This window comes from Centropristis striata, chromosome 14 (assembly GCF_030273125.1).
Source record: "Centropristis striata isolate RG_2023a ecotype Rhode Island chromosome 14, C.striata_1.0, whole genome shotgun sequence".
Classification (NCBI taxonomy): Eukaryota; Metazoa; Chordata; class Actinopteri; order Perciformes; family Serranidae; genus Centropristis; species Centropristis striata.
The window spans coordinates 21,649,154-21,663,868 of record NC_081530.1 but is presented as its reverse complement, the minus strand read 5'-3'; the positions used below and the strand labels follow the sequence as shown (position 1 = coordinate 21,663,868).

The 14,715-nt window shown below is 41.4% G+C and overlaps 1 protein-coding gene across 1 annotated transcript in view; it reads left to right on the top strand.

The window, feature by feature from the left end:
- Positions 1-14,715, top strand: part of stt3b (STT3 oligosaccharyltransferase complex catalytic subunit B) — an 83,819-nt gene that overhangs the window by 63,550 nt on the left and 5,554 nt on the right. Inside the window, exons 7-14 of the mRNA XM_059349320.1 lie at positions 1,478-1,624; positions 6,089-6,137; positions 6,770-6,924; positions 8,058-8,269; positions 10,094-10,281; positions 11,091-11,262; positions 11,797-11,970; positions 13,611-13,724. Coding sequence (XP_059205303.1) covers positions 1,478-1,624; positions 6,089-6,137; positions 6,770-6,924; positions 8,058-8,269; positions 10,094-10,281; positions 11,091-11,262; positions 11,797-11,970; positions 13,611-13,724 — 1,211 coding nt within the window. The remainder of the gene's footprint in view (positions 1-1,477; positions 1,625-6,088; positions 6,138-6,769; positions 6,925-8,057; positions 8,270-10,093; positions 10,282-11,090; positions 11,263-11,796; positions 11,971-13,610; positions 13,725-14,715) is intronic.

Sequence of the window (14,715 nt, the reverse complement as noted above, 5' to 3'; positions counted from 1 at the left end):
TCTTATTTTCACACTGCATGGTTGCATGCATGAATGGGAAGTCTGGGTTTCATACATTGATACAATGCAGAGATTATATTTCAGAGAATTTATGTCATCTTCCTCCAACCTGCCCTGACCCTACCAACAAATTTATTCTGCACCGCAAGGGAAAGGTTCAGCTGACTACTGCAGTTCACGATTAAAGGTGTGACTTTACATAAGCCACTGGCTTGTTATCCGAAGCACCTTACAGTACCGTGGATGCACACACTTTAAGATTGTTTGGCTGCAGCGGGAATTGAATCCTCCTGCGCTGACAGCGTTAGTCATGCTCTGTGTGTAGAAGAACACAGGACCACTTTAGGATATATTTGCAAAATAGAAATAGAAGTAAGCGACTTCACAAGGCGCCCATATGGGTTTAGCACTTTAAGTACTTTTCATATTTGGCTTGTGGGTAGTTTATTAAAGCTTGTTCAGTTTCACCACTCAAGAGTGGGTCCATCTGCTGCCTGACAGCACGGATGGGTGCCTATGTATGTGCATGGCTCTTGTTGTGTTCATTTACATCCAGATTGGGAGAGGACTGTCGTTGGCAGCTTCAGAAAGCTGAGCGACACCTTTTTTGAGAATTCTCTTAACACTGCAGCAGGCTTACGTTGAAGTGTCCCTGTTTTCCTGTGTGTCTACAACACAAACAGCATTATGAGAGGCTTTGAAAAAAAGACTCACCACCAAAGATCTCTGCCTCTCTGTTTTTGGCTCCCCACTCTCCCTGAGTGTGTTTTTATGTCGCTGGGGTAGCAGCTGCTCAGAACATCTGGTGGTAGCATTCAGGGAGCACAGTGGGAGACAGGAAGAGAGTGACAGAGCTGTGGACCTGTCGGTACCGTTGAGATGTCAGCCCCCGAGGCAGGCAGGCGGGGTGGCATAGACTGACAAGCGTGTTAGCACCGTGGCGGCACTCCAGGAGACGGGCACGGGCTTAACCTTGGAAGTGGGTGAGACCTGCTGTGGGCGGTGGTGGTGTTCCTGCTGGAGTAGGGCGATTTCACACAAGATTTGTCAAAGGATGGGAGGTGACGAAAGGGAGGGAAATCAGGCCTCTTTTAAATTTTTTATATTTAATTCACCAGACAGACGGAGGCACTGGAGAAAATGGCGCTGAGAACGTGACAGAGCAAAGGAACGAAGTGTGACCAAAAAGAAAGACAAGGGCGAAGGAAAGACGAGGGGCTTATTCACACAAATCTGTCTCATGCATTTGAAATATGTTGTCCTACAGTATTTGTCTTTCACATCTGCACGAGCAGCCATAGGGGCCATCGTAAACTGCTTTGTGGAGAATTCTGCCAAACTGACAACAATGCTTCTTAGCCACGTAAACCTGCTTTGTTCCCTGCAGGAGGCAACATGAATCACAGGGCCCTCCTCAAATATTCAGTGCGAGTTTCCTTTGTATGTTTGCTCATTCTTTTGTTTCCGTCTTTCTCAGGTGTGTTTGCACTTCTCCAAGCCTATGCCTTCCTGCAGTACCTGAAGGACAGGCTGACCCGACAGGAGTTCCAGACACTGTTCTTCCTCGGAGTTTCTCTGGCTGCCGGCGTGGTCTTCCTCACTGTGATATATCTCACATACACAGGTCTGTATGTCTGCTCACATGGCCTCACAGTTCATATAATTGCAAACCATCCATTTATTTTATTTTTTGTCCTTTAAAGTAGAGCTTAAACAATTGATTAGTTGGTGGAGAGAATACAGATAGAGCACAAGTCGTTCTCTGAAAACTACAATATACAACAAAGTGCTAAAAACATTCGATTTAAGCATGTCAAATCATTATGTGCTTTATCTTAAATTACAGTATAAAGTTTGCCTGTCAAAAAAAGTGTCAAAATGCTTGTTACGCACATAACATTAGTCATACTGAGCGTCTGGATCCCACAATTTTCCCATTCCTCCCACTGATGCCCCAGGTCTTATTGCCTTTATTCACTTTTTTTAGTTTTTTCCAGTTCAGCGGTTTACAAAAACATAGTTATGGCTTCTTTACCCTGTTACTAGTGCACCCCACAACACAGCAGATTATAGACATTTTCTCTTGTTTGCTAGCAGAATGAATTGACAAGAAGGCACCTTCACGCAGTACAAAGTTAATGGAGAGCTTTTAATTGTTTTCCCCTCCGGTGTGACGAGACTTAAATGTGCTCTGTCTCTATATATCACTCCTTATTTAATGATCAATTAGTTAAGCAAAAGTGCCCTGGATTTTTAGGTTTCAGCTTCACAATTTTGACAATTGCTGCTTTTCTTGTCATTGTAACTTTATGTCTGTGGGTTTTAGACTGTTAGTCAGACAGAACAATCTAATTGAAGACATCACCTTGGGCTCTGAGAAATTATGTCTAAATTAATTAAAAAAGTAATCAATAGATTAATTTCTAAAAAAAAATAAATGAATTAATTGTCCTGCTTGTAAGCAATTATCATCAGTTGCAAACCGTATCAAGGCTTGTCAGATGGGGATACTTGTCATTAATCAATATGCATATTACTTACTAATCCAGCAAAGTTTGACATGAAAAAAGAAAAGAGAAAAAGTAACAAAGAAATCTGTATCGGTTAATGTTGCACTATGTAATGTCTGTAATGTTGATGTTACAGAGCTCTTTATACTTTATCTGGCTGTATTCTTTGTTTCCTCATCAGAAGTGCTGATTGCAGAAATAACAAACAGCTTTCAGTTGATATTTCTATGTAAGCCTATCCTACCAACACCCAATTTCCACATACAGTAGTTGGTACATAAAGTGTTTTAGGTTACAGAAATACGGCTGCCCAGACCAGGAAATATGTTTTTAGTTTGCCAAGTGCGGTCATGATATTCTTGTGAATGTCAACACATTAAAATTGAAACTTCCTGTTGGTTTTGCAGTTGCACAAAATGGCACATTTATGAGGTGCTGTTATGTTGTGAAGTTGTTGAAGATGAGCAGTCAAGTGTTACTTTGGCAGATAATCTTCCAATCGGGATGTGTCAATTTGTAAGCCAATCTACTGCCAAAAAAACAACTTCATCTAGTATGTCCTGGGTGTTTTTCCCTGGTCCAGACTTGAATATCAGTGTCAATATCACTCATCGTGATAACACAACTTTTATCATGATATAATGTTTCAGCCCCATCTGTTTGTCTGTTTTAACAGCACAATATGTTTGAAATTACCCTGAATTTGGCTAAGGTTTGGTGGACAAATAGCCCTTTGTGCAAGGATCAGTTGACTAGATTTTTTGATGCTGTTCCAGATCTGGGATTTTAGCCATTTTGAAAAATATGTTTTCTTTTATTTGGCCAGAAGTTACAGTATTTTCATACATTATGCCCCGATGGTCTGACCTTCAGGCCTCCCCAGTGGGCTGCTAATCAGCGCTTGGTTTATCAGAAAAATTATCCCGCAAGGCAAATGATAAACAAATTGGAACTGATATGGATGGTTCAGCTTTGCAAGTTGGATAAATGTTGAGCGTTGGTGGAGGGTTGAGCTCTACCGAGTGTCTTTTCACGGAGTTGTATACAGTACGTGTTGATTTTGACTGGCCTGCTCGAACCCCGATGTGCACGACCAGCTGGTTGAACTTTGTCCTCGTTAATGTTTTCCTCCATTATTTTCTACTCTGCCTGCAATTTGTGGCAGCAAGGTTTCAGACCTTTGAAATATTCCTCCTTGCTATTTATTGATTTCCATTTGTCTCCTGCTGAAGTGTTCAGATTTAAAATGACAAAGCATACCATATTCATTTACACTGGCTTTGCTTCTCTAATGCAGTGGTTCCTTACCTCAGACTGGAGCCAAGAAAGCTGGTATAGTTTACTGTGTAACTCATTCCCTGAGGCTGTGTGTGAACACCTTTTCTGCAGCGTGTAACAAGCCTTAATAAAGCATGTGACTGTTTTATACCCAAAATAATTTGTAGGTTGTCTTACCTTGATTAAGGCAGTGGATTATTTACTTGCCTTAATCAACATTCTGACTTTCTGTCACCCCAGATTATGTAAACACTGCAGCCTGGCCTTTTGCCCAGTGCAAAGAGATGGTGGCACATCACACCCACAGTGATATTGGCGTCTTTAGACTGGTTCCCTGCCTGCTTTAGAACTGATTGGCCCACTCATGTGGATGCAGAAGTCTCCCGAGGATCCTGACTTCAACTGGACGTCTGCTGAACGTTGTGATGTGTCAGCCATCTGAATAGAGCAGTGGGAGTCAGTGACTGTTTGGTGATGTGCCAGTTTTCCAGTGAAACTGCGCATGTCCTTCTCTGGTCTGCCAGACTTTTTCATCTCATAAGAATCTCTGCTACAGAGTAGCCGGGTGGGTTTCCTCAGTATCTTGAACACGGAGCCAAGTATTGATCGGTTAAATCAGTGTCATCCTTTAAATCACTTCACAAAATTGCTCCTTCATCTCCTTTTACTGCTTTTTCATATCTTTTTCCTGCCTGCTTTGGTTAAGCGCTTTGTGACATCTTGTTTTAAAAAGTACTCCTGTATTTTTATGATGGTGGTGTTGATTATTTCATCATTATTATTAAATGCATTTCCCACAACCTTTTTTAAAGAGCTTCAAAGGAGAGAATAAGGCAACATGGTGGAGCAAACATGTCACAAAATTTGAAATATGGGCCTTAGGCTTTTGTTTGTGTTGTCTGTGCACATGCGAGTGTGTGTGTGAGTGGTTGTGTGAGCCCCCTAGGCAACAGTTCAGAGCTGAAATGTATTCCACATCAAAGCCTCACTGAAATAAGACATTTGTATGCACGTATAAAATGCCCTGTGCCGTCTAATTTGCAGCTTAAATGGTTTCAGTTACATTTATAAACAAGTCAATTCTAGTAATTAAGTACCATCAATAGAATACATTTTAAGCATTGACACATTCTTGGGATTTTCTTGGTTATGAACCTCAATTGGCAGAAAATTTGCTTTAGATGTTTTAGTTGCTGGACTTCACATGAATGTTATTGAAGTCCTGAAAACCTTAAACTGACTCCTGACGATGAAACATTAAAATATTCTGTTTAAGCTAGAGCAGTTTTGGTTATTCAACACCAGAGATTTCTGTTTTGTTTTTGTGTTGTTTTTTTCTGCTGTTCTCGCTGGTTTCAGGTAGGCGGCCCAAAACAGCTTTTAGCAACGTTAGAATCAAACGGGTTGTTTGCCTGTGGAGCGAGCATTGTCAAAACCACACCACACAGTCCTGATTAAAAACCCAGTTTTTAAATGTGTTAAAGGCGCCCTGTGGAGTTTTATAATAAATAAACAAAAGTTATGTTTAAATTTAGTGTCTCATGAAAACACACTGTGTGTCCTTGAGGTCTAACAAACATGCTGAATGTGTTTTCTTTACATCCATGTTTGTTCGCTAGCAGCATCCTTCTTTACGACTGTTTTTGGCCTGTTGATGCATTTTTTGGTGACAATATTGCCAACTGTTGATCAGCAAAACGGCTTGAAACAACGGCGATGTGCACACAAACAAACAAGTCTAAAACCTTCCTGCATTCTTAGTGGTCAAACACAACCACCAGTGTTTTTTTACTTTTAGATGAATAACAATTTCAAAGATTTCTCTTTCTGATCTTCACCTTGAATCTTATTTATTCATGAATATTTACTGTGATAGAGAAAGATGTAAGATCAGAAATTTTCAGGGGCTTTGAATAAGTCATTGCACATTACCACATTATACAGTAAACTTCAGTTTCGTTTCACACAGTGAATATTAAAAATCTGTGCTGTAGACATCCATTGTTTCGTCCTCAGGCAACATTTTTCTAGGCCTCTGGGTCAGATAGTGTTTGCCATTTTATTTATTCAAAACTGCACATTCGGGTTGAGTTTGCTTTATGAATAATTACATTTTCTCGTCTCAAAGGACAATCTAATGAAAGCATTTTAAGGTTGTTTTATTATATTATCCTTGCCTTAACATAATTCAACAAACCTCCTGCACGCCTAACGCCAGCCATTGTATTCCAAGGCTAAACTTGCAACCATGAAAAATACAAATGTTATTTTTCTGTATTGACTACCTCTTCTTTCCCCAGGATACATTGCTCCATGGAGTGGTCGGTTCTACTCTCTCTGGGACACCGGGTAAGCTCTGCTGACCTTCACACTCTCGCTGTCGATAGAACACTTGTTCAATCGAGTGTGTGTTTTCTAAGATGGCTATAAACCCCCCCTGCACCATCCCAGAGGGGAAAACAGTGCAGCAAAGGCTCCGTGTTGAACTATTGTCTTACTTGCAAACAGCACCAGGCACCCTGTGTTCTCCAAATGCACTGCAACGTGTTTGATATTTCAGCACACCCAATCAATTCTCCCCCCCTCCTCCTGTTTGCTGACTGTAGCAGTATGGGATAGTTTTTTTCCCCTCTTGAGGCTGATACTAATTCCTTAATGTGCTGTGTGTTTTCTCTTTCCCAGCTGTAATCACAAAACACTTTGGAAATATTTAAAATTGTATCGAAACTGCTGCGTAAAAGCCCATGGTGAATAAAAAGGGGATCAGAAAAACTCAGCAAAAATTAACATTATTCCTCACAATTTGTTCATATTTTACCGTAAGCATGCCGGGGAGGTAAATTATCTTTTTTCCCCCCTCATAATTCTGGAGTTAATCAGGAGGATCTATTGTATAATTTGTCTCAACACTCCCAACACGCTCAACCCAACATGAATTACATCCTGTCTGTCTCTCCCTCCCTCGCTCTTTCTCTCCTCAGCTATGCTAAGATCCACATCCCCATTATAGCGTCTGTATCGGAGCACCAGCCGACCACGTGGGTCTCCTTCTTCTTCGACCTCCACATCCTGGTCTGCACGTTCCCAGCAGGCCTCTGGTTCTGCATCAAGAACATCAATGATGAACGAGTGTTTGGTAGGAACATTTTGTATGAATCACAGACCTACAGTCAACCTTTTTTTCCCCCCGCTGTCACATCTTTATTTCTTCTTTAATGATATCCTCAATGGCACTCAGCATATAAATACTCAACCCTCCTAGATAATGTATCCGTCCTACAGGTTTATGTTTTGACCACCGAATTAAATTATTTCAACTTTGTTACACAGATTAGTTTCGGTTTTCAGCCATGCAAGCAGCGCTGCTCTTTGGATCACAGTGGCGGTCATCCATCCTTCTATTCTAGTCCAGACTGAAATGTTTCAACATTAATTGGATGAATGGCCATTAAATTTGGTACTGACATTCATGTTCCCCTCAGGATGAATGCTAATAACTTTGGATAATTTAGCTCTGTGTTCGGTTCGTTCTGCAACCAGGCACCAGATGGTAAAAGTGCATCCAGTGATGGCAACTAAAGGCCAAAAATTGGTTGCTTATTACTCAAAATGGTTGCTGATATCAACCTTGCAAACATTACAGTTGAGGCCTGGTGAGCTACAATCTGTATGATTTATAAAACAGAGACTGTTGTGATCCTTGAGTCTTATCCCTGGATCTGAATGAAGCCTCCCGGTGGAGGATACATCCTCAGCAGTACAGTATCTCTTTTTCTGCAGTATTTTGTGATGAGCACTCAGCTTTCCATCTGCTCGAAAGCAAAACATCAAGGTGGACTTGACAAACAACTCAAACAAAACTTTTATGTTTACAGAGTGAGACAGCCGAGATCAAGGACAGAGAACCTTTGAGCGCTAGAAACAGTCCTTCAGCAGCCCGTTTCTCGCTCAGACTTAATCAGCCAATTACAGCTATTGATTAGCCGTGCACCTGTTGAGCCGGGTCGGCACTTTTCAAGGACGTGAAGCAGCCAATGCTCTCTCTATTTAGGGTTTTGAGCTCCGCAGTGCCAACATAGACTGATTATGCTGCCTTACAACTCAATTTCTCTTTTTCATGTCTTTATCTCCTACTCACACACACTGCCCCATTTCCCTTCTGTCCTTTACATCCACACCGTCTTTGTCCTTGTCTGACCTTTTTCTGCTTTGTTCTCCCTCCCTCCCCCTCTCTCTCACCCGCCACCATCTTTATATATTTCCCTCCAGTGGCCCTGTATGCCATCAGCGCGGTCTATTTTGCTGGTGTGATGGTGCGTCTGATGCTGACACTGACTCCGGTGGTATGCATGCTGTCTGCGGTGGCCTTCTCCAGCGTCTTTGAGCATTACATGGGAGATGACACGAAGAGGGAGAAGCCACCTGCTGAAGACAGCAGTGACGAGGACGACAAGAGGAATTCTGGGAATCTTTATGACAAGGTCAATACGGGACATTTACATCAAACAGGAAAAGACAAAAGATTCACAAAGTTATTTTCTCGCTGACTTTACACACCTTATGCATGTTTGTCAGCTTCGCTCACTCCCCACCAGTTTAGCTCGCCAGTTTGGATAAACTGTGATTCAACTGTTATTCAGCTGCAACTGTTTGATGCTGTTGCCATAATTTCAACTGTCTCACTTTGTTGAATGTTGATCCGACTGCTGTCTCCATTGAGCCAAACTGTGGCTTTGTCTATTCCACTCCAACAAGTAATCTCATCATTTCATGTGCTGTACACAAAAACCCAACCCTTTCAGACACGTTGCTCGAGTAACCTTTTAGCTAATACGTTTCAGAAAAATTGACAAATGCTTCAAAAAATGACATATTTAAGCCAATTACCGAACATAAAGACAGAAATGTTGGTCTGTTTATGGGGAATGAGGCTTTTTACACATCATCGCTGCCCTGCACTGGTGGGTAAAATGCAGTGACGAATGTTATGGCTGTGCTTGGTAAAATTGCACACATTTCTATGGACACAACCCTGATTTCAAAATAGTTGAGACTCTGAATTGGATTCACTCTGTTTTCATATGTGTTTAACACAAAATGTATATTCAGCTTTCACTTTCTGTTTATTTTTTTTGACAAGAATACAAAGAGTTTTGTGAGAAACGTCGACTTCAAACAAAAATTAAACATAAGTATTTTTCCAATTTTACTGAGGTCATAAATAATCATTCTCACCAAATATGACTTTTATTTGTTTTAGAATTTAAATGCTAGTTTGTTTCCATATTGCCTCTGTTGTTATGAAACAAATACAAAAAAAAAATCCTGTTTACCGAACACTAGGTATTTGTTGTATTAAGTCAATGATTAGCAACAACGTTAATTTTGATGCACTGCATCAAAGCACTGCAGTGCTCCATAATACAGCAGTAATATACCTAGTGGAAAACAGGAAAGTAGCATGTATATGAGAAGAGAAAATGGAAAATAGTAAAAACTACTATTTTGAAGCCAGGGCTCCGGAAAGCCTGACATAATAGAATGCATGATTTTATGCTCTCATGCTCGTGGGATAAAGAAATGTGGTTTTAATGGCTTTCAATGGGGACATTATGTCCTTAAGGGTGTGAGTGTCTGTATTTTGGATACAGTTTATTATAGGGGCTGAGGTTGAACAAAATATGTACGCCACATGCATCAACAGAGCCATAATGACTGAAAAATTAAAAGGCCAAAATGTCCCCAGTGAGGCACAAGAGTTAAGATGGGCGCTCAAGATCTCCTTGGGTCTGAGAATAAATAACACATATTTCACACCACAAGACACAAAGCAGTCCTCACAAACCCAAACAGTCACAATTATTATTAAAAATAACAGCGAGTACGACTCTCTCAGCGGAATTGGTGTCTGTAACGGTTTGTTTTGCAGTTCATTCCAACAGTAAGGTGCATATAGTGTTATCTACATCGATCCTCGCTTACTTTTCTCCACAGTTTATGTGTCGGAGCCAGTAATTGGAGGTGCTGGTAAAGAAAAATGTTCACATTATGCAGATTTCCCTTCTCTCCAGAGTTTTTATAGCCTTAACAATTCTTTGCTGCTGGTGTGAAAAGATATTAACTCATCACAGGGTTCATCTCACAATCCTTACTGATGCATCCCACAGTACAGAAAACTTGAGGATGCTGTAAGATACTTTGGCTCAATTAGTTCATTCAATAATTTATTCCACTCAATAATTCATCTCCCTGCAATGCCTCAGACTTTTACTGTCGATCATAATAGTGTTTGTCTCCCCCTGCAGGCCGGGAAGGTGCGTAAACATGTGTCAGAGCAGGAGAAGGCCGAGGAGGGTTTGGGTCCAAACATCAAGTCCATCGTCACCATGCTCATGTTGATGCTGCTGATGATGTTCGCCGTCCACTGCACCTGGGTGACCAGCAACGCCTACTCCAGCCCCAGCGTGGTGCTCGCCTCGTACAACCACGACGGGTACGAGTTATACCTGCACACACACACACGCTTCAGCTTTAATGTTTTAATGAATGTTAAATAACCAGAAGGAGCTGAGAAAAAGTCTCAAGTAATAGTTCATAACAGAGAAGAATGGGCTGCTCAACCTTGCATGCAAATGAGTCCATATGTGTGCAAGAATACACAGAGCAGCCGGATGGTAGGAGTGCATGTATATTTCATAAGAGGTTTTGTGGAAATATTGATATGTGCACCTATAAGCTTTAATATGATTGCTTAACTTAGTGTTTCTAGGTCACAGAAAACATCTGTGGACCATTTCTGAATTTACAAAAAGCTGATATAATATTCTCTCTGAGATTCTTTACAGGCATAATTATTCTCTTTAAGTATTAGGGAGGAAATATTGAAGGCCAAGACTAAATGGTAGATGCAAGTCCTCATACATATATTAATGCTACCACGGCAGCTCTCAGACAATGGTTTTAGCTGTGCTACTGGGAGCAGCTGTCACTCTGCTCTCTCCTCTCTCGCACATATACACCCACACACTCGCGTATAAATGCACACACACCCACACAGATAATATGATTACCATACCTACAGTTAATTGGATTGCTCGGCTGCATGTCTGCTCCTCGAGGTAAATTTAGGACATGAGCGTTCAAAGTGTGAGGTGTTTCTTAACCCTCGGTTTATTATGCATGGATGGTCTATTTTCAGTTCCTGTTGCCCTTCTGATTCAAAGTCTTAGCTGAAATATTAATAGCCTCCGCAGCCATATGCCTGTCAACGCTGTTACCTGTCAACCTTCTTTTGCTTGTTAGGACGCGAAACATACTGGATGACTTCAGGGAGGCCTACTACTGGCTGAGGCAGAACACTGACGAGCACGCACGCGTCATGTCGTGGTGGGACTACGGTTACCAGATAGCCGGCATGGCCAACAGGACTACTCTCGTTGATAATAACACATGGAACAACAGTCATATAGCGCTGGTGAGTCTGTTTCTCATTCTTCATCTCTTTGCTCTTTTCCCAGCCTTGATTTGAGCGCCCACGGAGAAACAAAAGATTTCTCCTCACAGCCGCTTTTATTAGCCATCTCTTCAGTCAGTCTTTTATGTAGTATAAAACCGCTCCTTCCAACAAGCCAGATAATCTTGTTTGCTTAAACTTTTCCCATCTAATTTACACTGTAGGGGGATTTCAGTTAATTGCTGTCAGATTCTGTGGGTTTGATTTATGTTTTTTCTCTCGCTTTGCTGCCAAATGTAAGGGAATGTTTTTGTCTTTTAGATAAGTCTGTTAAAGCCCTGCAGCTTTCTTCTCTTGCTTTCTACCTGCTGCCTGTTGTCTCTTCAGCATCTGTCCACAGGAAATGTAATTAAGCGACTAAAAGATGGATGTCTGTTTAATAACTCCTGCTTTTTTTGTGGTTGTTTTAATGCAATGGCCTTCTCGAAGCATGCACGTTTAACTAAGGAAACACCAATTAAAGCATGACTTGTCACTCCTCACTGCTGTTTATAGGTGGGGAAAGCCATGTCGTCCAACGAGAGCGCAGCCTACAAAATCATGAGGTCGCTGGATGTGGACTACGTGCTGATTATCTTCGGAGGTGTCATCGGTTACTCAGGCGATGATATAAACAAGTTCCTTTGGATGGTGAGGATAGCAGAGGGAGAGCACCCCAAGGACATCAGGGTGAGTGTGAGACCTGCCCGTCACTGCAGCTATTCTCCAGAAAATCTTGTAGCAAGCACTTACACAGCAGTGAAATCAATGTTTCCTCTTCACTCTTTATAATGAAGCCCAAGGACACACTCTGTTTAGCCCGTCGAGGCACATTCATGACACGTTATGCGTGACTAGAAGGCACATCCTGAACAACAACCTTTGTTATTGCAAGAAAATATCACATTCAAGGGCATCCCCATTTTTTACTCATTATTGTGTCAGCATGCAGGAACAATAACACATTCAGTACATCCACTTAAGAAACAAGGTTATTAAGACAAAGCAGAATATTCAGGTAGTCACACGTTGACATGCTGGTAAATCTATAGAAATATAGACTTCAAGAGATTATTTTGTGTTTGTTAAAGCATGTAATAATCTCTCCTATCATGCAGCCACTTTGCTGTTCAGCATTACAGCTTCACTTCACCTGTCCGAAGTTTTTGTGCAGAATTAGCCTGATAAGTAGAGGTGGGAATTCCCAGAGGCCCAATGATCCAATTTAATCACAATACTTGAGTCACGCTACGATATTATTGCGATTTTAAGCATTTTGCGATATGAAGGGTATTGCGATACAATATATTGCGGCTTAACTGCATTTTGTTACCACAAAATTAAATTCAATCAAGAATTGTTTTGGCAAATAAGACAAAACTCAGTTCAGATTTTTTATTTTAACATTTTCCATTGATGTTTATCCCGTGTATCAACTGAACAAGGCATTTGATGGTGTCACATGTTTTGATGTGGAGGACTCCCCCCCTACTAAAATGGTTTGGAACAAAGGAAAGGCCAGACAATCATGACGATCATGTAGACCCAACAGAAATGTTGAATGCCAAGTTTCTCCTTTTTTTTCTTTCTTTTTTTCTGAAGTAGGTTTGCACATACAAGAAATGTGTCTTGTTGTTTTGGTGTATGAATATAAATACAGTGCAGAAGTCAAGAGACATAACATAAAATAGAATCCTTTTTTGTGACAGGGAAACAAAGAAATCTTCATTAAGAAAAATAACTGAACAACTTTAAAAAGACTACTTTGTCTGAGTCCAACAGCAAATAACCGACACAACATTTAATCAGGACTGTGCAAAACATCAGATGAACATCAGCCACAAACTTTAGTGAATGTCGGCTGTCAACAAGGCTCATATTGGCTATCGATACAGATGTACGCCCAAAGTATCTCATTTAATGCATATAAAAAAGTAAAGAAGCTGTATTTCCCAAAATGTTTGACTGTTCCTTTAGGGGCCTGTAAACAAATACACAAACACACACACACACACACACACACACACACACACACACACACACACACACACACACACACACACACACACACAGTAACATGAAATGTTGTAAAATCAACGAATGTGGGAGAATTCTTTCAAACCATATTTTTCATGTGCTATTATAAGTGATTTTATTCATTTTTTATTCACCGTGCTCTATCTGAGCCTAGTCAATTACTGTGAAATTGTTGCCAGATTTCTCACACTTCTATCAACCTGTATCACCTTGAGTTAGTGAGTTTTACCAAGTTAATTCACCATCATTTTCTGGAACTTATCCTCCCATTATTTGATTCTTGTCTGCTTTAGGAGAGCGACTACTTCACCCCTCAGGGAGAGTTCAGAGTGGACAAGGCCGGTTCACCAACTCTTCTCAACTGCCTCATGTACAAGATGTCCTACTACCGATTTGGTGAAATGCAGGTGAGGAGACACTTATTTATCAAAGACTCTTTTACTCTCTAGCCGAGTTCCAGCACCAACAACCCACAGCTCTGCAGGTCTTTGATTATTTTTTTTTTCATCTATGGGTGAGGTCAGGTCAAGGCTGAAGAGAAACTCTGAATTTGAAGAGATTTTGTGGGGGTTATGATCCACTACATCGGTATAAATAATGAGTTTCAGTTCTCTGCAAAGATCAGAAAGTAACAAGCAGCTGCCATCGAAGTAAAAACTACCACTACTTTATTTTATGCCGCATGCAGCTTTACTAGAGAATAACAAGCAGCTGCCACCACCAAAGGTGTAAAACTTCTTCTTCTACTGTATCTTAAAGGCAGCACGGGCTGACAGACAGGCGGAAGAGGATTTAAGGAGATGCCTTAGGGAGCTCCCGAGGTTCAGAGAGGAGGGTGTTTTGGGGGGAAAATAGGATGGAAGAAGAATATGAAGGATTGGCGGAAGCTTTCAAATGCGCCACGGCCACTTCTGGCAGGTAGCAGCAGAGAGATGAGAGCGATCCTCCTTGCCAGGTGCTTACATCCCCGCTGTGCATGCAGCCTCGGCCAACAGCTCAGCAGAGACGGGAGAGTCACTGCAGCCGCCATCCGTACACAAGACAGCCAAAGCTGTGTGTGGCTCCCAGCGCTGTTTCGAGGGGTGAAAGATGGAGAGAAGGAGACGGAGGACAGGAGGGAGTGAGCCCGACGAGGAAAGAAAGAAAGAGGGAAAGAGAGTCGGGGGGTGTAGATTAGGTTTACGGAAACAGGATGTGACAAGGGGAAACGGAGGCTTAGAGGACATCAGGAAAAAGACACGAAGTAGATGGTTGTGAATGCAGTTTGTAGCAGTAGAGTAGAGATTAAAGGATAATACTGACAGTGCATAATACAGTACAGATTAGAATGTATGTAATGAATGGAAGCACACTTTATATCCCCCCCCCCCCCCCCCCCCCCAAAAAAAAACCAAGTCA